The 24,094-nt window shown below is 43.1% G+C and overlaps 3 protein-coding genes across 3 annotated transcripts; 2 read left to right on the top strand and 1 right to left on the bottom strand.

The window, feature by feature from the left end:
• Positions 1 to 770: 770 nt before the first annotated feature.
• ly97.3 (lymphocyte antigen 97, tandem duplicate 3) lies at positions 771 to 2,688 on the bottom strand. Its single transcript, XM_076021958.1, has 4 exons — positions 2,537 to 2,688; positions 2,233 to 2,301; positions 1,944 to 2,066; positions 771 to 1,029 (listed from the first exon to the last, which is right to left on the bottom strand). The coding sequence occupies exons 2-4, from the start codon at positions 2,279 to 2,281 to the stop codon at positions 911 to 913; spliced, it is 291 nt and encodes a 96-aa protein (XP_075878073.1). The 5' UTR covers positions 2,282 to 2,301; positions 2,537 to 2,688; the 3' UTR covers positions 771 to 910.
• A 1,684-nt stretch (positions 2,689 to 4,372) lies between these two features.
• Positions 4,373 to 6,258, top strand: crygn1 (crystallin, gamma N1). The gene is made up of 4 exons (XM_076021957.1): positions 4,373 to 4,438; positions 4,634 to 4,882; positions 5,497 to 5,642; positions 5,990 to 6,258. The coding sequence occupies exons 1-4, from the start codon at positions 4,418 to 4,420 to the stop codon at positions 6,123 to 6,125; spliced, it is 552 nt and encodes a 183-aa protein (XP_075878072.1). The 5' UTR covers positions 4,373 to 4,417; the 3' UTR covers positions 6,126 to 6,258.
• Positions 6,259 to 8,780: 2,522 nt separating this feature from the next.
• Positions 8,781 to 20,409, top strand: LOC142885483 (activin receptor type-2B-like). The gene is made up of 11 exons (XM_076021964.1): positions 8,781 to 9,272; positions 11,435 to 11,642; positions 14,879 to 14,994; positions 15,327 to 15,478; positions 16,252 to 16,395; positions 16,764 to 16,907; positions 17,963 to 18,111; positions 18,251 to 18,365; positions 19,099 to 19,237; positions 19,428 to 19,558; positions 19,755 to 20,409. Exons 1-11 carry the CDS (start codon positions 9,221 to 9,223, stop codon positions 19,947 to 19,949), a joined length of 1,545 nt encoding a protein of 514 aa, XP_075878079.1. The 5' UTR covers positions 8,781 to 9,220; the 3' UTR covers positions 19,950 to 20,409.
• Positions 20,410 to 24,094: the final 3,685 nt, after the last annotated feature.

Genomic DNA, 24,094 nt, shown 5'->3' with positions numbered 1-24,094 from the left:
AATTTTTATTTCTTACCTTCGTTTTTACCTTTAAAGGCTCCCATTTCCGGTACTTTCAGTTTCTGTTTTCTTATCTTGTGTGGCATGCTGCCAGGATGAAACATTTTGTTTTAGCATCCTGCTAAAAGTAATGGGTTTATTGGGTCTGCAGCATGTTTGAAAGACACACACAGACAAACATATGTGTATATATATATATACATACATATAATGATCAGGATGACAAAGCAACCACACTTTGCTCTCAGAAGCTGATTTGGAACGCCAGTGTACTCACTAACCTGGAAGAAGCATCAGTGCCCTCTATGACAGCACCAAGCTGTGATTACCAGGGTATTGCTTTTGAGTACAAAAGAAAATGGAGCATGCAAAAGATGCAAAGGGTGGGCTTTTCCCGCTCCTGGGGAATACATTAACAGGCTAGAGATGCACATTGGTAGAGTGAATTATTCATAGTGTGAGACCTTTAAGAGTAGCCAGATGGTTGATAAGGGATAATGTGTGAGCAGAAAGGGAGCCGTATAATCTGAGACGAGGTGCAGCACTCCCTCTGTTGGCTAATTAGTTGCTGAACTCCATGACAGTGATGGAAAAAAAATTTCAACATCACTTGCTGTCACGTGCGTCAGTTAGCGATGCCGTTCTTGTGATGAATCGTAGGTTGTCTGCTTTATAGCTAACAGATGAGACCAAACCACACCCATGAATTTCTAAACTTTACTAAAAACCATCCCAAGACAATCACAATGCATTCATAGACATCACAATGATCTTTTTTCAATTGTTTTATTAGTCCAGTTTTTCACAATGCAGGTTTGTCCTCATTGAAAGCGGACCTTCATTCATCTGCAGCCCACGTGGGTTGTGGAGCTACGACTGGACTTCAGTGCACGGCGTCCCCTGGCGGCCATCATGCTGATTCATCAAAGGTGTTGCACAGGTCACCGCTGCAGCACTTGATGTCGATGTAGGAGTTCATCTTCAGCATTTCACAGTCAGACATTTTCATGCATTTCTGGTATTGGCCATCTTGGGGGGGAACAGAGAAGAAGGACATTTTTGATGTTTTTGTCATCGTTAAAAGCAATGCAGCCACCAGTCTCCGTAAAAACAAACACCTTCACACAAGATACAACATCACGAGGGCCCGCATAGTCCAAACACTGATCACAATATGTAAATACATAAATAAAAAAAACATGAAGTGCACATGGGCCTTTCGGAAGGCCAAGTGCTTCCAATAACCTGCTTCATCACTCTAACCCCACCCTCCAACCCCCACTGCGGGTCCTGCTCGGTTTTCATGACAGCTTGGTTTGGCATGAGAATGAACAAGTGGCTGAAGACATGGGACATGTTGATAGCTTGCTACATTACCAGACTCAGCCAAGCCACAAAAGGTCACCAAGTGTCCCCCAGTGTCAGTGACCCTTTTGCCATGGAGAGCAAGTTAAAGGAGAAGGCCTCCCGGAATGAGACCTGTTTCTGTGAAACCTGCCCATGTCAATCAAACACTCTCTTCATAACTCTTATGGCTGTTTCCTTGAGAAGGTGCTGCAGCCAATCATATGCCTCCACCCACTATGTCCTCTGCATCCTCTTCTCTCACACCAACTGACTTTATGTCCTCTTTCACTACATCCATAATACTCTTCTGTAGTTTCTCTGGCTTAACCTACAGAAGATGCACTGTCCTGATGTTCTCATTCTTGTTCTGATCCTGCTCGTGGTCTTTCCCACAGCATCAAATCAAAGAATCCAATTCAAAATTGTGCTATTGAATGGATCTTGTATCGAGTCCCCCGGTTCTTTGCTTGTCAGAATAATAAACACTAATCCGTTAGTGTTGTATTACTGCTAAAACAGTGATTTTTTTGTAGACAAATCTTGCCACACTTCCAGCATCTTGCAGGTAAAGAGCTCTTTTAGATTCAAAAACGTACATGGTGCTCTGAGGAACTTGGCAGCGGCACAGGCGTCCTTCTCTGGCTTGCATGACTCTAAACTGAGTACACAGCTCTTTCCAGCCAGGGGGGGAATGCATCGGTGGCAGTTGAGGGCTTCACCTAGAAGAAAAAAGAAACAGAGAACATAAGTATTACACAGGAGGCCAGAGTGTCTCTCAGTGTGTGACAGGTTGGGCAGCAAAGGCTATAGCAGTGCGACAGGAGGTCCCTGGTGCACGACTGCAGAGGTTGTGTTTACACAGTGGAGAATCAGTGGCAGACTGACCAGCTGCAAACAGCAGAGCAACGCTCAGAGCCAAGACCAGCAGCTTCATTCTTCCGTATAGTGGTGCAGCTAGAGAAAGAGAGACAGAAAAAAAAAAACAATCACACACACAAACAGCGTTATATAGTTTCAGTGCAACGGTCTAAACTATCACAAGAAATATCCTGTGAGAAAATGAGTGACATTTACAGGCAAATAAATGGCAAGCTCATATTGATCTCATGCCATTATTAAAAATGTGTCCCATAAAGGTTGAAATAACGAGGAGAGGAGAGAGAAAAGGACCTGGTCCATGTTTACGTACCAAGTGGACTTGTCTCCCTGGGTTTCAGTGCGGCTGAGGTGTAATTTCCGTCTTCCTCTTCCTTCTTTATATACCCATCTGTCCCACCCGTCTCATTAAGAGCTGCAGCACTGAGTCTATTTGCTCAGTGTTCACTTCAATGAAACCAACTTACCCAGGGTACACTGTGTACAAGGGTGATCCTCTCCCAATGGTCACACTCCTGCATTACCCAACAGCTGTCCACCCTCATGTGTCAGCTGTGTCTTTATGTGACTTCTGTAAATATTAAGACACACAGAGACTCAAATAGGAATTTCTTTTAGAACTATTTGCGCTCAACGAGAGTTGAAAGATTGGCAAGGGAACAGGATGTGCCTGTCGATGATGAATTGCACCGGAGTATACGCCTTGAGTTCACTAGACTTCACACCAGCAGTTCACACGGTTCAAAGGTCTCAAAACTGGCCAAAAAATAAATAAAGCAATCACACCCGCAATCTAATTTATTGTTTTATTAAACGTGAATACAGAAATAGTATCTATGTTCCATGCTGTAATGTCAGAGCAAAATCACAAAAAAGAACTGAGGGGGAAACATAAAAACTATATATATATAATAGTTGATTGTTCTTATTATTGAGGACACCTGTTGCAAAATTAATTGTACTTAAATCTGAGCCATTTCACCAGGCTTTCAACATTGAACCACAAAAAGTCAATGATGTTTTATGTTCAGGAGTGCAAGTAAATAACATAAATTTTACATCATACATATATATATATATATACACACACACACATATACATATATAAAAATATACATACATACATACATACATACATACATACATACATACATACACATATATGCACATACATGTATGTATGTGTGTATGAAGATATGTACTGTATGTGTCACAAACCACACCAAACAAATGACAGCAATGACAACCATGGCACGACTGCCTCAAAGCAACTAGCAAGAGGGTCTCCACTTCCCACCTAGAGCTGTGTGAAGTTTGCATATCCTTTTGTCTCCGTGGGGTTTTGGGTACTCTCATATTTCTTTCCTGCGTTAATTTTCACAAGACATGAGCAAGAGCGTTCTCGTCAGTTAAATTTGTCCAATACAAAGAACAGGTTTTTATTGTACAGTGACTTGGAGTTAGACCAAGGGGCTAGCACAAAGAACTATCAGTGGGCTTTCGTTGATGGAATGCTACTGGTCAATAAGAAAATGTTGAATCAATTTCGACTTTGTTGCAGAATGTAACATAAAATAATAAAAGGCAACCTGTCTGGTTGTGCAACAGCACTCATAGATGTTTTACAGGATTTGTACAGTACACACAGTATGTGTCCTCGATGCCCCAAGCTGGTTCAGCTGCTCCACACCTCATTGTTTCTACACCTTCCTCTTTATTCCAGTATTTCTACCTTTGCGTTCGTTAGCCCTGTCACTCTTTGCCTTTTCACCTTGTGCTTTCACCTCTGCTTCAACTTTTCATTTCGACTTGTTTTTCTCAATGTATGTACACAGCTCAAATATTAGTCTGTAATCATGACTCTGCCATCACTTCCAAAGCCCCAATCAAAGCACACACACACACACACACACACACACACACACACACACACACACACACACACACACACACACACACACACAAAACCTCTCCGGCTATTGTCTCATTCCCCAGGAGCCAAACTCCAACATCAGCACTGGCACATGTATGGGAAACTGTCCATGTGGCAAAACATCTAAACCCCCCATTGTGATGCTTTTGTTGCCTTGGCCTCGCGATACCGCTGCGCTCTCTCCTGACCGTATATATCAGGCTGTCCAAATTTTTCGTCTCTTACACTGTTTGACTTGTTTGGAACAGCAAAGAGAGGAAAATGTCTCAGTACTCAGGAAAGGTGAGTAGAACGAGGTGGTATGACGCAACCACACCAGACAATTCCCCAACATTTAGGTGTTTCAACCAAAGAAAAAACAGTATTTGATCACTGAATGACTGCCACTAAAGCACCTTTCTCGTCCAAAATATATAATTTCCACAGCTGTGGCAAAGATATAACAATAATATATATTTACATATGCATGCATGACAGATTGTGCTGTATGAGGGGAAATGCTTCACTGGGAGGAAGCTGGAGATCTGCAGCGACTGTGACAACTTCCAGGACCGCGGCTTCCTGAACAGGGTCAACTCCATCCGTGTGGAGAGCGGCGCTTTCATCTGCTTCGATCACCCGGACTTCAAGGGCCAACAGTACATCCTGGAGCACGGAGAGTACCCCGAATTCCAGCGCTGGAATGCCCATAATGATCACATGGGCTCCTGCAAGCCAATCAGGATGGTAGGAAAGTGTGTGTGTGTGTGTGTGTCCATGTAAGTGATCTTGTGTGGAGTTATATGGAATAATGGAATGTGTTATTTTCACAATTTTGCAAATTGTTAGATTGTTTTGGTGTGAAGGCAGACAGGAGAAAAACGTGTGTGTGTGTGTGTGTGTGTGTGTGTGTGTGTATGTGTGCGTGCGCGTATGCTGAGGGGTGGGGGTGGGTGGGGCAACCAAATATTTGCTTAAAACTAGCTTAAAATGGCTGACATTTTGTTTGTCCTCATTTTAACACATCTGTTTTTTTTCAGATTAATCTGAGCGGAAGAAACATTTTCAATCTGTAGGGATGCAGGAATTAGTTGTACAGTAGCTAAGAGGCTTATTGCCCACACTAAGTGGATCCACATCAACTATTGACGGCGCTGAAAGAAAGAAAACCAGACATGAGATCAGTTGAGATGCAGACTTTGCCAACGCATTATCCCCATCTACTTTGTACTTTCTATGGAGGTGTCTGCGTGGCTGTTTGTGCTATATATAGGAGGTGGCCTTGGCCCTTTGCAGATTGCGTTAAAGGTAACCATTGCTGCTATGACTCAGAAAGTGCATATGCCATTATTCTTCCCCAGCATGGAGAGCACTATAGGATTGAGCTGTTCGAGGGGGACAACTTCTCCAGCCAGCATGTGGAGCTGTGCGAAGACTGTCCCTTCCTGCGGGTGAAGGGCCTGACCAAGAACTGCGTCAACTCCATCAAGGTTTATGGTGACGGAGCGTAAGTATCTGAGCGGTGGCATGCTGAATAAATCAGCTCAGAGCAGCAGTGGCAGCGAGAAGGTTTTCATCAGATTGTGACACAATGAGCCGGTGGTGATCAGAGCTTAGGGTAAATGAACAAACTTCCAGAAAGAGAACTTTTTTTTTTTTTTTTGTGTATATATATAATAAATTATACACACACACACACACATGCGTAGACTTCTAAATATATATATATATATATATATATATATATATATATATATATATATATACATGTGAAAAAATCTTTGCAAAGTTTTGCATTAATTACATTTTCCTAACCGTTGCTAAGCTACTTGTACATTTCCCCCACCTCAACAGCTGGGTGGTGTATGAAGAGCCCAACTACCGAGGCCGCATGTACGTGGTGGAGAGAGGAAACTACAGCACTCACAAGGAGTGGCAGGCCGAGAACCCCAACATCCAGTCAGTGCGCAGGGTGGCAAACTACTTCTAAGCCTGCGCCCTGTCACTGGCAACACGACTGCAGGGACAAGAGCGCCACCCGTCGGGGAGAAACAAGCCACACTGTCAACTAATCTGCCATCGACTCTGTGGGCCTGTAAAATAATAAAATATGAAGAAACTGTTTTGCTTTTCTTGTTCCTTTTGTACTGGATTATTTGAAGGCTGAAATAAAGTAGTAATGCTAACAGAATTTTCAATCATTTTCCCCATTACCCCCTCCCTCCACACAAACACACACACACACACACACACACACACACACACACACACACACACACACACACACACTTCTTTTAATGCTCACTCTGTGTAAACCTGCCTGACTCAACCTTTTCTGTGTAGAAAAGGCTTCAGGCTGTAATTCAGGTAATTGCCATAACTTCAATCCCTCTAAGTGTTGCGCCTTCTCCTCATACTAATGGATCCATTAACGGGTTACATGAGATACCCTGGATACCACTAAACATGGATAATAATTGCATGCATTTTATTCATACAGCAGGGCTTTAATGACCTGTAGCCTGAGAAATTACAGGTTAAAATTAGACCAACAATTTAACACACCATTCGTTTCAAATGGAAACCTGCTCCCTCGTGTATAAGAGCCAAACGATGTCCGTGAATCGGCTACAATAGAAGCCTGTGTACCATGCCTGTATGTGACATACAATGTATGAATCAAAACTGGAAGGACATAACGTGGTTTGAAGTGTCGCTCAGGGGAGCTCTGCTACCACCTAGTGTCACCTCGTGTTATCTGTTTTTACCGTCAAGCAGTGACTTACCTCCAGGGGTTCGGTGTCCTCACAAAAGCGACTTGTAACAACAGTTGAACACACAGACACACAAATAAAATGGAATGTTTTTCATCATGTCTTGACGGAAACGTGTCCATGCAGTGTCACCGGGCACTATATTTACCGCAAGAGGGAGGCATGAGTGGGATCTGGAGCTTTTTACAGTACAATTACCTCACGGTTTCATCTTCCTCATGCCCCGTTGCATCATCCCCTCATATGCTCTTAGTCCTCCGAGCAATGTCACACCGCGGCTGTGGCTTTGGGACCTTTAATGAGAGTCCATGTGCTTTCTCTCGCATCTGTCATGACAACAGATCACCTATCTTTACATGGTTTCACCCGAGGCCCCAATTGAGTTACGAGGTCAATACAGGATAGTTTAATGAGCAAATGCTTTGTCTTGGGTTACATTTGGTGGCGCTAGTTTAGGGCCGATTACCTATAGACCAACCCCATTCCTGAGCCATCTGCTGCTGGGATTGGCCCAAGTATGCCATTAGTCTGAATGTCAAAGACAAGAAAGAGATGTGGAGGCTGGCTAAATGGCACTCTAACAATGTCACACTGTTGATTTTCCTACACTGATGAGGACTTATTATCCCACATATGGCTTCGGTGTAGAAAGAGTCTATCCAAAATGTTACGAGGCAAAAACTATTTTCCCTGCCATTTTATTATCACAGACATGTAATTTATGTCACAGATGAGCGACAATTGCTCGCCCTAATGGAGGTGATTGTTTCTTTGTGAGTGGGTGTGTCACAAAGGAGAGGCTCATCCAATTACTTGGTAAAGAAAAAAAATACTGCAAATGAACCTTTACAATTTAAATAAGTTAAGGCAACTGAACTGGTTTTAGCAATCTTGAAGATGTTTCAGCTCTCATTCGCAAGGCTTCTGTCAGAAACTGAACTGAAGAAGGCTCTTGAATGTGAGGCAGAACGTCTAGTCAAGTACTACAATGACCTGCACAACTGAGAACCTTCACAGCCTTGAAGGAAACAGTTTTGACTATTGTCTGTTGCCAGAAAAACACAATTAGTTGAAAGACTCTCAGATTATTTGGTCCTTCACAGTGAGTAACTATACTATTATATTTAAATAATATTGAATATATTAAAACCCTCTCATCACTGTATATTGTTGAAGTCTTGACAATAAAGCTGACCTGTGGGCTGGCTCAATGTCTTGTCCACCATGTGAGATACATTGTATATTTAAACACTGTGTCTGCCAACAGAATGAATATCTGTTGTGAATACATTTTAAGCAGCATTTATTGTATCCTGTTTCTCCAAATTGGGTCAGCTATTTTTAGCACCACTGCTAATGCATAAATGATCATTCAGATAGAAGAAAATCATTTTAATATATTTTAGTTTATGTGGAGTCTCATAAATAATTATTGTGTGTGTATGTATAATCATTGTAACAATTGTAAGAGTTAACTAAAGTGTGCGTTTGTTTGTGTGTGTTGACTAAGATGTTTTTTTTTTTTTTTAATACGCATTTTTCTACAGTTCCTTCAATTTGAGACCTTGAGAAAATACAGAAAGTCACAGCTTTCTTTAAAAAAAAAATAAAAAAAATGGGCTAAATGGGGAAAAGTGTTACCATAGAAAAAGTGCTCAAAGCTAGAGCCGCGATTAACGTAAAACGTAATAAAAACGCGTTCTCTGCCAATACCTGAACACCTCCCTGCGTGTCGCTCATAATAATCGAACAAAGAAACAAAAAGCCGTCGATGCGAAACACAAATCGCGTAATTTCCGAGCGTTATGAGCGGACGGTGTCGTGTTAAGGTCACTCGCTGGCTGCCTGAATTCCCCTCTTTGTGTTTACACATCCGGGTTTCCCTGTTTGCAGCCCATTCCCCATTTAGAAGCCATTTTGGACACAGATCAGTAACATGCATGTAAACCCCGACCGACCTCCCGATGCAGCGGTGCTAGTGTTCAACTGAATAACCTCGGAAAAAAGACCACCGGGCTTCAGTCTCGCGGGCTTCGACGGCTTCCCATCAGGCTTTTGGACACACTCGGCACGCGAAATGCCGCACCTATTAGCGGACTAACAGCGTGGCAGTCAATTAATCGCTCCTATCTCCTCTCGCAACATTGTTGCAGCGTCGCGGCTATTGACACGCGCTGTGGTGGTGGTTAGGCTGCGGAGGGACCGGAGGCCTGTGGTCGTTTTGATCCTGGACTGATGTTTTTGACAAGCTGACTTTTAATGTTCGCGACGGAAAGTGGGAGAAATTTCTGCCCCGTATTTGACGCGGAACATGTCTTTTTCATGGCTGACTTGTTCACTTCTTCTGGGAACTTTATGCGCAGGTAAGCGGATATGTTGTCGGTGGCGAATTTGCAACTGTTGTTTTTTTCCCCCCTCTCGTTCCCACCTCGAGTCGGTCGTCCCGAGGCGGACGCGTTCCCCCCCCCACCCCCCTCTTTTCTTTTCTTGTGGTGCGTTTGTTTGCTGGATTAACTTTGTTGCTGCATAGTATTTGTTTAGTTTCAAGGATTTTCCTCCGTTTATGACTAAGATCCCTTATCGTTCCCCCTGTTGAGCGGCACTACCCCCCACACCCCACCCCACTCCAACCCAACATACCAGCGAAACAAAAGCTACCACTTTTTTTTTTCTTCCTAGCGTGGAAAAACCGTATGGAAAACGCCACGCTAAGGTTCTTGTCGCGCGTTTAGAAATCCCCTTTTATTTATTGAATCCTAATTTGAAACTGTTGCGTCCCGGTGGCAGGAATAGAAGGCAGCAGCTGCACCAACATCATGAAACACTATATAGGCTACGTCTCAGGTCTGGACTCGTGTCTTGTGGTCACAGCCCGAGCAGGAGCCCTCGGAAGAAGAAGGAAAAAAAAAAGACACTTTCTACCCCCACCACCACCACCCCCTTTTACGTAAAACATCGGCGTTTGATTTGAACCGACGGCGGCTGTTTGTCCGAGGTCCGCTCTTTCACCCAGGCGTGTGCTTACTGCTACACGTCTTGCCACTTGGCCACGTGAAATAGAGCAGCAGCAGCAGCATTGTTATTCTTTTGTTAGGGCATTTATTTATTTATCTTGTGTGCAAGTGAACGCCACTTTGCCCACCCACCACCCCAACTGTTTAGATACCCCTTATTTAAACAATGCAGTTTCACCCCCCCCCCCTCACACGCCCCCCTCGAGCGCCCAGCGCCTTTATTTCAGCGTTTTCCTCGAACTCTGATCAAATGTTCACTGGGGGAACACAGCTGAGCTGCCTCCCGTGCGTCAAATAGTGCCGCGGTTGGTTGATGCCTTGTGCTTTTACAGATTAGGACTCGGGGTGAATAGTAGTAAAGCAGCTTCTGCCAGAATTTGCCTTGTTGTGGTGTAAGCCTCGCTAAGTGACAGAGGGAGGGGGTTGGGGAATGATCTTGTAGTAAAAGTCCTCCCGGATCATGTGACCAGAGATATCAGAAATGCCATCTCGGCTCAGTGGAGAGCGTTGAACATCTCTGCTATGTGTGTGTCTCTTCCTTTTTACACACCCGCCCGCCCCCTTTCCATCGCATCCTCGATAACGAGCGATATATATATATATATATATATATATATATATATATATTTTTTTTTTTAATTTTCTTTTCTTTTATTGGCGTTTGCATGCATCCCTTTAGGATTTGGTCAAATCCATTGTATGCGGCCTGGACAAATGCATGCATGTGCAAGTGCCTGGTGCTCTCTCCCTCCCCCTCCCTGCCAGTGTGTGTGTGTGTGTGTGTGTGTGTGTGTGTGTGTGTGATGGGTTGGTGGGGGTAACGCTGGGGGATGGGCAGCCTCCTATAGGCATGGATTTAAAGAGACACACACTATTTTTTCCTGTGAACAAAGATTAGACATGAATGTCGGAGCAGTGTGCGTTATCTGCCCTGGTGTGTTCATCGGAACGCGTCTTCCAAGTGCATCCGGCTGTAAATGTGACAAAAATGATGATTAACAGACAAAACCCTTTCCAATTAGGAATAGTGCAGGAGGCTGATGGCCATTGTTGCACATGGCTTGATAGGGGAACGTATTCCCTGACAGTCGAAGCCAGTAAAGACGAAGCTCTTATCTGCCTGGTCCAGATGTGTCATATTCAGTGCAAAAGTGCTTATCTAAAACAGTAGTATGCTAGTGTGTCAGTGCCACATTAGGGCATGCTATTGTTTTTTTTTTTAAATTAAATTCAATCTTTTTGCTCCTTACTCTTTGCAACGACCAAAAAAAAATATTCTGGAATGGGATTATGCAGAACTACAATTGAGTAACAAATTTGAGCCCGGAGGCTCTGCCTTTTTACTATGAGGACCTCCCAAACTTGGCCTCATGCCAGCGTGATGATAGAGGCTGTGCTCTCGGATGTTGCTTTGTGGCACGGAGCACAACCCACACCACATGTCCACGTTTCCTCCGCTTACTTTCAATTCATTACGATGTGAGCTGACTGGGGCCTTCTGTCCATCTCAGGGTACAGTCTCGGCGAAGCGGAGACCCGGGAGTGTGTCTACTACAATGATAACTGGCGCACGGAACGGACCAACCAGAGCGGCTTCGAGCGCTGCGAGGTTGAAAAGGACAAGCGACTGCACTGTTACGCCTCCTGGCTCAACTCCTCAGGGACCATCAAGCTGGTGAAGAAAGGCTGCTGGCTGGACGACTTCAACTGCTATGACAGGTGGGGTCACTGAACGAGGTCCCTCGCTCGCCCAGGATTTGCATTCATGTTTTCGGTGTCTGGCAGAAGGTTAAACTCAAATGTCTGCACCAAGTGGCCGGATTCACTCATGCATTCACACCATCGTATAATAGACCTGGGTTATATTCAGGGATGTACTAATTCAGATAAAAGTGCCACGGGACATGCAGACTGATTTCTAGTGTGAAGAAACGCCATCAAAGCAGTACAATTTGTGCAGTATCTGTTTATTTTTCTACGTTTTATCAGTGTTGATTAAAAGGTGATCATATTTTTGTTTCTGAATTTGATCAAAGGAATATGTTGAATTTTATTTAGAATTTTTTGGGGGTGGCATTTCAGAGACTGGGGCCAGATTACCTCGGTTCTGTTTGATTTGTGCATTAAGGGGATTTTTACAGCGATCTGTCTGCATAATTCTCAACACACGGCGCATATGAACACAAGCAAACGTACTCATCCATACATATAGGGGACTGGTTTCACTCTGCACAAGAGGCGGGCCGCAAAGTAAATGTCTTCTCAGTTTTAACTTTGGAAAAATGTCATGAAAAAACACAGTTTGTATTTACTCAGTCGGCCATTTGTTTCAAACCTTCAACATGTGTTGTGTCTAAGCCCGTCCAGGTGATGAGTGCTGTTCGTGAGCTATGGAGCCATGTCGACTTGTGCAAATGCAAACGCAGCATAAACAATGCAGTCTTGTCGTGTGTAAATTATTCAATCCAGGGTTATGCGAATGCACACTCAGCGGAACAAGTCCGCTTACGCTACAGCAAAACACGGAGATATTGAGCGAAGCCATCAACATGCTTGGCCAATGCTCAGCAACCAACGTGTTCTTGGCTGGAGCTTGGTGTCCGCTGACATGAAGAAAGTTTCAGTCTGATTAAAATGATTTTTATTAGAGGGAAATAAACCATGCGATTGGATGATTACGTGTGGAAATGTGCTGCTTGTGCATGAGACTACACAGGAACATATTAAATAACAGAGTAGAGGTTGATTGGAAATGCCAGGGAAAAGAAGAAATTGTGCCTCTGCCTGTGTGTTTGGCTGCGATGCTGTTTGGAATCTGATTGACACAAACCATCTTCATATTGCTTCAGAATATTTAATTTGACGTGTTTGGATGACGTTCTTTTTGTCCGCGCAAACAGCTTTTTTGAACGGGCCAGCCGGAGTTGTTTGCATGGGAGGAGGATTGAAAACCACTCACCTGGAATGTGTTTGGCCCCTTTAACTTTGACGCCCAAGATAGTCAGGACGCAGTGTTTTGAGTTGCTTTGCCGCCTCAAGAGAGGTTGCCACTGAAAACTGAGCATTATTGGACCATAACCCACATCTGCGTTTGCTTAAAGAATCAGCCATTAACCAACATAAAGATGAAAAACATGCTTCACTTTCAAATAGTAATGATAACTGTTTTGATTTAAAAACACTGTTTAACTAAGGTAAGGTGTGCTCATTTTTAGTGGCCTATAAGCTAGAGTTACAAATTCTGGGTCAACACACGTATGAAAAGACAGTTTCAGGGGAAATGTCCTGGGTCAGAAGTGTCTCTAGCTTTAATTAAACCTGCAGGTAGTGTACATTGAGTTTCGGGAAAAAATATCTTTGATTTAATAAAAAAAAAAAAAAAAAAAGCTCCACAAAGAGGTAGGCGCGACAAATGCACAAGTTGAACCAGATCTTTAACGATACTACGCACAACAAATTCAGGATATACAACTTTTAAGTGAAACTGCATATTAACATAGTGGCACTGTCAACTTGCTTGTTCCTTTTTAATGAGTTACAGTGCACCAATTCAGCTGTACTGGCCATTTTGCTTGTGTTTTACAGTTAAGGTATCCTCATGTTTAAATGGAGTCTTGCCAGTTGGTTTTGTTGCTGCGGTTGTGGCGAAACATACAAAGTATGTAGCGTGAGGCCAGGCTAACAGGAGGTTTTATGCTTGTCAATGGGTGACAATGGATGGTAGTTCAAGCCTAAACCAGTTTGCTGTTAAACCCTTGTGATGTGTTCATGTCATTTATTGGTATAATATAGTTTTGTAGCTGGGCAGGACTTTTGGGGCTGATCACAAGCATAGCAAACATGAGCAGAATTCCCTATTTGTAAATTAGGGATAAGGCAAAAAAAAAAAAAAAAAAAAAAAACTGGTGGATATATCTTAAATATTTGACTTTCAGTTTTTATTTTATTAACAGCATGGTTTATTTTTTACAGTCCAGAATATTGTGGTTTAGTTGTGCGGCTAAACGTCTTCATTGTTCATATCAGACTGCTAACCACTCAGTGACCTATGCTAACACCAGCAAGCCAGACGGCCAACTAGAAGTCAGTGGCTCCTTTTTATGCTAATTATATGAGGACACCCCCTTCCCCCACCGTGCAACAATGCTGGCTTATGTCGCTCCATCAGTTTGTTGTGAGTGTAGCCTAACCCCTACTTGTTCCAAAGCCTCAGACTCGGGCGCTCTAAGACACCAGAAACTAACTGCATGGCAAAATCCATGGCTTCAAAACCAGACATAAGAAGGCAAAAAGAGAGCACTAAATATTAAAATGAATTGATTAGCTTTGTCGCATCTGATTTTTTTCTTCTTTTTTGTAACCACCAGCTGATTTATAGCTGAATATCGATTGGTCAGTCACAATGTTGATAGAGTTAACTCATTCTATCCATCTTGTAAGTTTTTATTCCTAATAGTTGCTTAAATTGTTCCACAGTAAATTCAAAAAATGATTGATTCAGTTTGCTTTTTCTTTCTGTATTTTAGCTACCCTGTTTGAATTACAGTAAACAATTGTTTAGATATGCTTCACATTTTCAGAGTGATCCAAAAAAAAAAAAAAAAAACTCAACCAAACAAAAAAAAAACCCCACAGTTAACGTAGTGTAAAACTTGTCACTCACTCTTCCATTCCTGTTCCAAAACTGCATGAACGCACATATTGAACTGCTTGGTGTGAGTACTTGTGCTATCACTAAATGCTTGCTGTAACATCCCTAAGAGACAGTGTATTAAAGTCTCAACGACAAGGACGATGGTGCTCAAATCAAAGACTGCTGCAGAGGAACGGCACAGCCATTCCACTCGGCTCGTCGCTGCCGCGACGTCATCTTGTCACCGTGCCCTCGACACGTCTCCGGTGTCGACGCCGGCTCCGCAAAGCAATAACTTGGTTGTGTCATCTACCGTTTTTAGACAAGAGTGCGTCTCCATGGAGGAAAACCCTCAGGTCTTCTTCTGCTGCTGCGAGGGCAACTACTGCAACGAGCGATTCACCCACCTTCCTGACTTGATTGGCAGCGGCAACCGAGGTGAGCCACAAACGCATCCCACATGCAGCGCAAGATAATGAAAGGAGATGGAAAAAAAGAAATATATATATATATGTATGTACGGAGTGAGAGAGAGAGCTCCTATCCAATTAGTCGCCGTGAAGATTAGTCTTGCCTGTGCTATTGTAGTGATTGAGAAAAAAAAACAGTGATACACACTGGGACTCAATACTGCTCCCTGTTGCACACATTTAGTCACAGCATACACACAAGATGTCATGAAGCAATTACAGCATGTGATGAAGTGCATGGAGATACTAGCATCTGTCATGTCGTAACGCCGGCTTGCTGCTAACGTCTCTCTTCTGCAGTGAAAATCCGGCCTCCCCCTCGAGTCCCGTCCATGCTGAACGTGCTGGTGTACTCCCTGCTCCCTCTCTGCGTCCTCTCCCTGGCGCTGGTTCTGGCCCTGTGGATGTACCGCCACCGCAAGCCTCCCTACGGCCACGTGGACCTGAGCGAGGTGACACTCCAGTCTTAAGCCCTTTTATCCACACACGGAGAGCCAAAACGTCCGCGTCCACAGCACTGAAATGAAAACGCACTCAAATGCGCTGCAAAAAAAAACCCCAACGGCCGCAAACAAACACGATGACGCGTTTCCGTCTCCGCTCGGAGCGTCAGCAGCTAGCAGACCTTTCCTCTAGTTTTTACAGCACGTCATGAAAACTTAGCCCCTGGGTTACTACCCCAGCAGCAGCTGATTGCAGCATCAACTCGCGCTCCCTAACACTCGTACAGAACAGCCAGGCGGCTACAATTAGGGTGAAAGCCGCCTCACACCATCTGTGTAAAAAGGGCCTTAGACTGCAGGTTTTCCTGCACTAATCTCCTTAATCTTCTTTTCATACGTTGTCTTAAAATGTGACTTCCGAGTCAGGATTGCTCCATCCTTGAAGCTAGATGTCTATTATTTCTTGCTTTAGTAATTTGATTTTCTTCAGTCCTTAACATTATTTTATATCTGATGTTGTAGTCTCATTTGTGCCTTGGACCGAGCGGTTTTTCATTTTAAATACTTTCTCAGTGTTTTGTTTTTTTTGTTTTTTTTAATGTTTTTATCCAGTGGAAAACACTTTAAGATAATTCATTTTATGTGAAGTGATAATATTATTATCATCATCATTATTATTGTTATCGATGTGAAGCCCTTTATCTCCACCCCTGTATCACCTTGAAGGAGATTTTAGCCTCCTTGGCCGAGATCTGACGTTCTCTCTCGGTCTTCTCATTCAGGACCCAGGACCTGCTCCTCCGTCGCCCTTGGTGGGCCTCAAGCCCCTGCAGCTGCTGGAAGTCAAAGCCAGGGGGCGCTTCGGTTGTGTGTGGAAGGCCCAGTTGATGAGTGAATATGTGGCAGTGAAGATCTTCCCTGTTCAGGTATGTCAACTAGGTTTAGTCTCGACTTATGTGTATGTGTTCAAGGTATTGCAACTAAATGATCTTCAGTCAAAGGCCCTTTTAATCTTTAATTCTGATGATTATTTTGGTCACCTGGATTAGTGGATATATTGTTCTGTGTGGAAAAAATGCCCCCCCTCTCATTTATTTTTAAAAGAAAACTTATATTATCAAATAAGTTGTGCTAGTTTTCTTTAATTTTGTTTTGGGTGGTTAAAAGTATCTGAAATTCTGAACAAAAAGGGAAAAAAATCTGTATATTTGGCATTGCTGATTCATGTAGCATAACGATGGAAGCATCACCTTTGACACTGCCTGACCTGAACACAACTGTCCGCTCCGTGCAGGATAAGCAGTCGTGGCAGAACGAGCGGGATATATTTGTGACACCGGGGATGCGGCACGAAAACCTCCTGCGTTACATCGCCGCCGAGAAGCACGGAAGCAACCTGGAGGCGGAGCTGTGGCTCATCACAGAGTTTCACGAGCGGGTGAGCACTTAAGCGCCTATACTGTATATTCATCCTTCATATAGTGGAGTCATATTAAGGTAAAGGACCTTTTATGTTCACGAGGACAGCAGGGCATATTTTCCAATATCGGCTTTTGTTTACCCCAGCAGAAGAGGTTTTTATTAAAGAGAACTTATTACTTATGGCAGCTCTGTACTGCCTTGTATACCTTAAAGGTGTTGCGCTTTGTGCTGACAAGAATTACATGTACAGTTTGTTTTGTTGCCCGACCTCAAAATAGCAGCGAGTGCTCCTGAGATAATGCCTCATGATGGAAAGCCAGCGAGATGGCCTGAACACCCAGTTCATTTATCTGTTTAGCAAGAGAACATTAGGAGGCTTGAACAATAATCAGCATAGCTGCAAATAGCAAGTAGAATTCAATTTGAGTCAAATCACGAGGCTCGTCTTCTGGGCACATTCAGTCCCAGGTATTGGTTCACGTGTCATCTCTCTGATTGCTTTTCTTCTCTTTAAGGCATTTGTGTCTGTTATTTGAATAAGGCGTAAGCCACTTTGGCATGGAACGTTTTTTTTTTTATTTCATTCTGAGAAAAAAAAAACATTCTCATCCTTATAACAATATTTTCTGAGGCTGCTAATGAGGAAAAGGATCTCAGTGGTTTTTTTTTTTGGTTTTTTTTGGAGGGATCGTGGCACTATTATTTTGGAACAGAAGGTGTCCTTAGTTGACATTTAGTGCATTATTGGAGCTTCAGCAAGAGCTCATGGAATAAACCCAAAACGTCTCCGCCACAGAAATCCAACCAATATTGTGAGCTTCAGGTCACTGTTGTTGCAGTAAACCACCAAGTTCTCAGTTGCTTTATAGAAGTCTGCATTGACACTGATGAAAATGTCTACCAACTCTGTGTGCAGGGGAACATTTGATCCTGCTGGTGTTTTTTTGGATTCTGCTATTTAACCATTCTGTACCCGTGTTTAACCTGAGACAAGAGAAATGCTCTATTCCGGTCTAACGGTCGGGTCAGTCCGTAGGCTTATCTGGATTCTGCTCTTTGATGTGCCTGCAGGGCTCATTGACAGACCACCTGAAGGGTAACACTTTGACCTGGAGCGAGCTGTGTCATGTAGCAGAGACCATGTCCCGAGGTTTGGCTTACCTCCACGAAGACATCTCCAACTACAAGGGGGAGGGTCCCAAACCCACCATTGCACACAGGTAGAGGAGATCAAAATCTTAACAGACTGGTGACGTTAGATTGAGAGAAAGGCTTGATTAGCCCTGCCTTTTTATTGCAATTAAAAGATAAAAAAAACAAAATACAGCTCACCAATGGATTTGTGCTGAAATTTTCCAGGGACTTCAAGAGCAAAAACGTCCTGGTACGTGATGATTTGACAGCAGTTATCGGAGACTTTGGACTTGCTGTACGATTTGAACCTGGGAAACCTCCAGGAGATACCCATGGCCAGGTATGTGACCGCCGAGGCTGCTGACTGTCACAGACGGAAAAAGAAAATCCTACTAATGAATGCCTGTTGTAGCAAGAGTAAATAGTTACTGTGGATGGGAGATCCAAGATGTGTCATTTGACTGCATCCTTAACTCAATGCTTTAGCTCCAATATTCAGTGTATTGTAGTCGGAGCAGAAAAGTTAGTCCAACTTCTTTGTTACCATTTCCATCCATTTGGTAGAATTATCTCTGTCCTTGAATTGGTGAGTAGCAAATGAGTGAAATAATGTTTGTGGGTAAATCACGGACATTAGGTAATCCGCACTGTGCCCAAACACCCTTAAGACCATAAGTATGGTTCACTTGACCAAGTGATTGCTCCTTACTGTGCTTCAGCATGGTTACACTTTCTTGGCCCTTGCCACGGTTGGAGGAGGTGCGCTTGGCTGCGATACGTCTCATGCATGAGCACAAGCGCAAAGTGTTTGCGGCACAATTAACTGTGAATCTCCTCCTCTGGCTGTCAAACGACACGGTATACAATCAAGTGGCCCTGGTGTTGCTTAGTTATTGCTAACGTTGCTATTGTTACATAGTGCTCAATTGTACCCCACCCAGGTTGTCCGGCGAAAAATATATGTGGCCTGATTTTCTGCACCGGCGGCTGCAATTAACTCAATTGCACTCCACACAAGTGTTTCCCTGCGACGACGCGAGTCATGTGTTTGCTGAATGCACTTGTGTCGTCAGGTGGGTACGAGGCGCTACATGGCTCCAGAGGTGCTAGAGGGAGCCATCAACTTCCAGCGGGACTCCTTCCTGAGGATAGACATGTACGCCATGGGCTTGGTGCTGTGGGAGCTGGTGTCTCGCTGCTCGGAGGCCGAGGGTGAGTCAGACAGTGCGGAAATGCCGCTTGGCAGGTGGAAGGTCACAGTGCCACCGGCTAACTTAACAAACGATGGTACTTTTTTTATTGTGGGAGCAACCATCCGAACCGGGTCGATCGTTGAACATGCATGTGAGGTTTCCACTATCGGCCTCGTGTGACGCGTCTCATTTTCTCCGTCGTCTTCCAGTCACTCTGGGCGAGTACATGCTGCCGTTTGAGGACGAAATCGGCCAGCATCCCTCCCTGGAGGACCTGCAGGATGTGGTTGTGCACAAGAAGATGCGTCCAGTCATTAAGGACTGCTGGCTCAAGCATCCGGTGAGCAACGTCGGAAGAATTTCTCCCCCCAGGATGTCATGCACACATTTCCATTTCCACCGTGCACGACATGGTCATTAGAGGTCACGCTTCTGCTGGGGGTTCATTTCCCCGTGTATTCCGCGTGGATGCGCAAATATCCCACCTCGGTAATGGAAGTTTGAGATGTAAGTCAGCCTTGTTTCTGCCTCCGCAGGGTCTGAGCCAGATGAGCGAAACCATCGAGGAATGCTGGGACCACGACGCCGAGGCGCGGCTGTCTGCAGGTTGTGTGGAGGAGCGCATCAGTCAGATCGCCCGGACAATTAGCAGCACTACCTCAGACAGCCCCGGCTCCATTGTAACATCTCTCACCAATGAGGACCTACCTCCCAAAGAGTCCAGCACCTGAACGGGTGACGCCATCCTTCACCTGAGCTCCCGAATCTTTTTTTTTTTTTTTCTTGTTTCAAATCCAGCATTTTAAATCCAAACTCTGTGTGGGTTCCATCGTATTTAAAAGCATAAAACAAACAACAAGCAACATGAATGCAGCTGCTGCTTTATCACTACACTGTTATTTTTATGTATTAGTTTTATCTTCAGAGTTTTTTTAGTCGGATCTTATGAACACATCCATCTGCTGTAGTTTCTTTTTTTTTTTTTTTTTTAAGGTAACAAACAGCGGGCTCACCTGACAACCCCTTTTGTTGGATCCCTCCTGTTGTCGTTACCTCACGCACTTCCCTTGTGTTAGCCTGTTTTTGTTACCTCTCAGAATTGTGTTCGACACTTCCCCACCTTGGTCAACATTGTGTAACGGCCAAATTAAATGAACCTTTTTTTTTTTTCTTCGCCTTCTTTTTTTTTTTGCTCCAAACCTCGGACAACGTGCTGCACACCTCGGAGGAAAACATGAGACTGTTAGACAAAATGTGTTCATCTTCCTCAGGGGGCCGAGGCTTCTCCACTTAAAAGTGCTCCCTTGTGTATCAAACTGTGAACGCCTCTGAAGGGGAAGAGAAGAAGATCAAACAAATAATTCTAATAATAATTGGAGCGCACGTGCTCCGTCTTGGAGAAGGAGCTAGGACGGGGGAGCTCAGCAGTCGGGCTGGACTTCGGAAGACTGGGGACAAGCGTCTTGTCGTCCCCCACCCCCTTGGGGAACTACCTCTCAGGTATCCAGTAGGCCTCTTTGGAACATTTTCTCAAAGTCGAGAGCCAAGTTATCCAGCTAGCTATCATGGACATGTTCCTGGATTTTTATGTTTAGTCATTGTAGAAATCCAGAGTTACTCCTTAGCCAGTGCCAGGGGCATTGACGGATGCTGCCTGGAGTTGCAATGTTACATTTTCTTGATTTTTAACTGTGTGTGTGCGTGTGTGCGTGTGAGAGAGAGCGAGAGAGAGAGAGAGAGAGAGAGAGAGAGAGAGAGAGAGAAAAGGACAGAGTCTTTTTTAAAGTAAAAGCTATGGACAGATATTTGGGTTTTAATCCATGGGAGGGCCATACTTGAGTAAGCAACACGTCTGTTTCTTTGTTGTTTTTTTTTTGTTTTTTTTTTCCAGTGCTCATGGGTGTTTGTTCAATAGACTCAGTTGGACACTGGTCCATAGATACCTCAGTCACTGTACGTCATGCAAGGAGAGCTCGAATGGTTGCCTTTGTCTCAAATGCAATGCCATAGTTGTACCATAACACAAAATACCATACATTGAATGTCCGTTATGCTGCTGTGACTATTCCAGGATACTCAAGGATTTGTAGATGTACATGTATTCTTTGTTGATATAACGCTAATGATATTATGTGAGGCTAATATTCTGTTAATGTGGTGTTATTGCTCTTTTTTTTTTTTTTTCTCCCCGACCGGGTAAGCCCTCAGCTGCTTACTCCTCCAGACTGACCTCAGATATTCTGACAAGTACCTCAGGCTTTTTCTACATGTATATCAAGTTGTGTTTTATGTATTTTAATTGTGTTTTAGTAGTTGAGATATTTTATTGCCTCTTTTTAGGCCTCTGTTGTCTGTGGAGATTTTTTTTTTCTTTTTAACTTTAAAAACAACAACAAAAAAAAAGAAAACTGAACCTGACCAGTTGTTACAATGTTGATACTGACGTAAAAAGAAAAGAGGCAGATTCTTGTAAATATTCTTGTACACACGCAGTTGCCGAAAAAAGATCGTATTTTCTTTTTCTTTTTTCTTTTTTTATAAACACACTATCAGGGCATTACTGGTCTCATTTCACAACAACCGCAAAAGTATTCTCTGTTCCACCTCTGCATTTTTATTGTTATTTTTTGGAAACATCCTCTGACTTTCACGTATCTGCTGATATATTTATATATTTTTTCAGGACTAGCTAAATCCGTGGCTGAATAATTCTGTCAGTTTATTTGGATCTCAAGGTGTGTAAAGAAAAATGAAAAACATTAAAAAGAATTTCTTATTGTTGGGGCGGAGCTGGTGTAGCTCCCGTGATCAGCTACTGGAATCGCCAGTGTGAACAGTATTACCTCAATATTAACCTGCTGATGTGACATGACCAGACTCGTTCAGTGATAGTATAGCCACATTGGACAACACACAGGGTCATCTGTTGTGCTTTGATAAGTGCTGTGGAAAGATGGTAATTTTTTTTGTTTGGTTTTATTTTTACATTTCTTTAAGCAGTGGTCTGTAAACGCTTGCTCCTGTGCAGTTTTGGTAAAGAAGGTGTGGAGGAAAAAAAAAAAAATCAAACCGGCAATGTATTTTGTGTATGGAAATCATCAATGTGTCTATAACCACATGTGCTGGATTGATACTACTACTACTAATAATAACGATAATAATAATGCAGCCCCATTACAAATCATGTGAACAGTGGCATGTGCGTGGTCCAAGGGTCCAGCAATATTTATTATACAGCAATAGTAACTTGAATATCACAGTCTGTGTAATTTTACTCTGCTGGGACTTGGCAGTTCTTTGTCTGTGGATGAATCAAATCCATCTCTTCACACCTGAATTTTGTTGGGCTGCCGACACACGTTAAGGCTGTCTCGCAGAAATGTAACAAGTTTCTGTGGGTTAATTTTGTGCGTTGGAGCCAAACATGACCCAAGTGTTTTCACCTAGAAAAACTTAAAAAAAGAGAGAGGGAGAGAGAGAGAGAGAGAGAGAGAGAAAAGAATAGAAAAAGTAATGACTATCACCAGGGAAATCCTGCCGTGATTGGCCGCTACTTCCAGATGCTGTCTTGACACCCAGCTCTTCTGAACAGGAAAAACCAGTTACCTCATGCAGTACCTTGTTAGGAACACTAACATGGAGTCAGTCTCATCTTTAAAAAGAAAGTGTAAAAAAGAAAAAGTATTATCATGTATATATTTACTTGACAAATGTAAAGGCTTTTCTTCCTTTTTATGTGTGAATCCTGTGAAAGTGAAATCCTCCCTTTCTTGGTTTACAGTCAACATGTGGTTCATTTCCCATAGCGTGAGTGGATGCTTGATTGAATTGTGTGACCTTCCCTGTTTATGTGAACTGTGTGTGTGTGTGTGTGCGAATGTGAAGAGTGCTATGTTGGTTGATTTCCACTAAATGTATGAAAGGTATCTTTATCTGAGAGCTGAAATGATTAGAAATATAAAGTAGATGAGAATACATCCATCTTTTTGTATTATAAAAAATAAAGACAAACACTGATTAACCATGTTAATGGACTTCTTTGAGTTTTGGGGCTTTCCTGTTTTGATGACTCATTCAAAAAAAAAACAACAACAACAACAAACACATCTGATGATAAAGGTTTTATTTTTTGACTCGGTTCTACTCATAATCTGAAATATCAGAATTGCTTCACAGTGAATGAAATAAATTCTGTCGGAAAAAGAAAACAACCTCAGGAATCCAGTTGCCAGGTTTCAGGTTCTCCACTGTGCCTTCTTTTGTATACTGTGAACCATGCACTAGATGGCAGCAGTGATGGTTTGATTAATTACAGTCTTTTCTTTTATCGGGTACAGCAACCACTCATCAAGGCGATTGAAAGTAAAGCAAGTCAAGCTCATCACCTTTTCTCACCCGACTAGAGGGGAAATATCGCTAAAATATATTTTTCTCATTAAAATAATAGAATCGCATTTCTTTATAATGGACTTCTGAAACAGTGGCCTTTTGGTAGGAAGTATAGATTATTTCTAAAATCGAGAGCCCTTCAGGGCTCTGGGCCGGTGCACATACCTCATATTGATTTGCAATTATTAAATTAAATGTAATTTTATTTGGCACTTTGAATGATTCAGCCTGAGTTAAACTATAGATATATTATGATGGTGAGCCTAAAAATTAAGATGACAAGTACAATTACAAATATTCTTCAGGGTGAACCGCTTTGACCAAGATTAAAAATAGCACATACCATCAAATTAAATTAAGAGGACCATAAGAATTCGACAGTTTCAACAAGCATCGTCGCCCCGCTTCCCTGAGAGCTCCTGTCCAATCACAACGCATCTGGGCTATCACGTGACGCCCAACAAGCAACCGACTGAGTGCTGCTGAC

The sequence above is a fragment of the Nelusetta ayraudi genome, unplaced genomic scaffold (genome assembly GCF_046127955.1).
Source record: "Nelusetta ayraudi isolate G7.1 ecotype Tasmania unplaced genomic scaffold, CSIRO-AGI_Nayr_v1 ptg000011l, whole genome shotgun sequence".
Lineage (NCBI taxonomy): Eukaryota > Metazoa > Chordata > Actinopteri > Tetraodontiformes > Monacanthidae > Nelusetta > Nelusetta ayraudi.
The sequence above is the reverse complement of the archived record's forward strand: the minus strand, read 5'-3'. Positions and strand labels throughout refer to the sequence as shown.

What these genes read in the sequence shown, in the direction of transcription:
- ly97.3 (XM_076021958.1), bottom strand. Translation starts at nt 2,281, where the DNA reads ATGAAGCTGCTGGTCTTGGCTCTGAGCGTTGCTCTGCTGTTTGCAGCT. An exon ending in TGCTCTGCTGTTTGCAGCTG is followed by an intron (nt 2,067 to 2,232) that starts GTCAGTCTGCCA and finishes TTTTTCTTCTAG; the next exon opens with GTGAAGCCCTCAACTGCCAC. An exon ending in CAAGTTCCTCAGAGCACCAT is followed by an intron (nt 1,030 to 1,943) that starts GTACGTTTTTGA and finishes TTCCCCCCCAAG; the next exon opens with ATGGCCAATACCAGAAATGC.
- crygn1 (XM_076021957.1), top strand. Translation starts at nt 4,418, where the DNA reads ATGTCTCAGTACTCAGGAAAG. An exon ending in CCTGCAAGCCAATCAGGATG is followed by an intron (nt 4,883 to 5,496) that starts GTAGGAAAGTGT and finishes ATTCTTCCCCAG; the next exon opens with CATGGAGAGCACTATAGGAT. An exon ending in AAGGTTTATGGTGACGGAGC is followed by an intron (nt 5,643 to 5,989) that starts GTAAGTATCTGA and finishes CCACCTCAACAG; the next exon opens with CTGGGTGGTGTATGAAGAGC.
- LOC142885483 (XM_076021964.1), top strand. Translation starts at nt 9,221, where the DNA reads ATGTCTTTTTCATGGCTGACTTGTTCACTTCTTCTGGGAACTTTATGC. An exon ending in TGAAGATCTTCCCTGTTCAG is followed by an intron (nt 16,396 to 16,763) that starts GTATGTCAACTA and finishes CGCTCCGTGCAG; the next exon opens with GATAAGCAGTCGTGGCAGAA. An exon ending in AAACCCACCATTGCACACAG is followed by an intron (nt 18,112 to 18,250) that starts GTAGAGGAGATC and finishes GAAATTTTCCAG; the next exon opens with GGACTTCAAGAGCAAAAACG.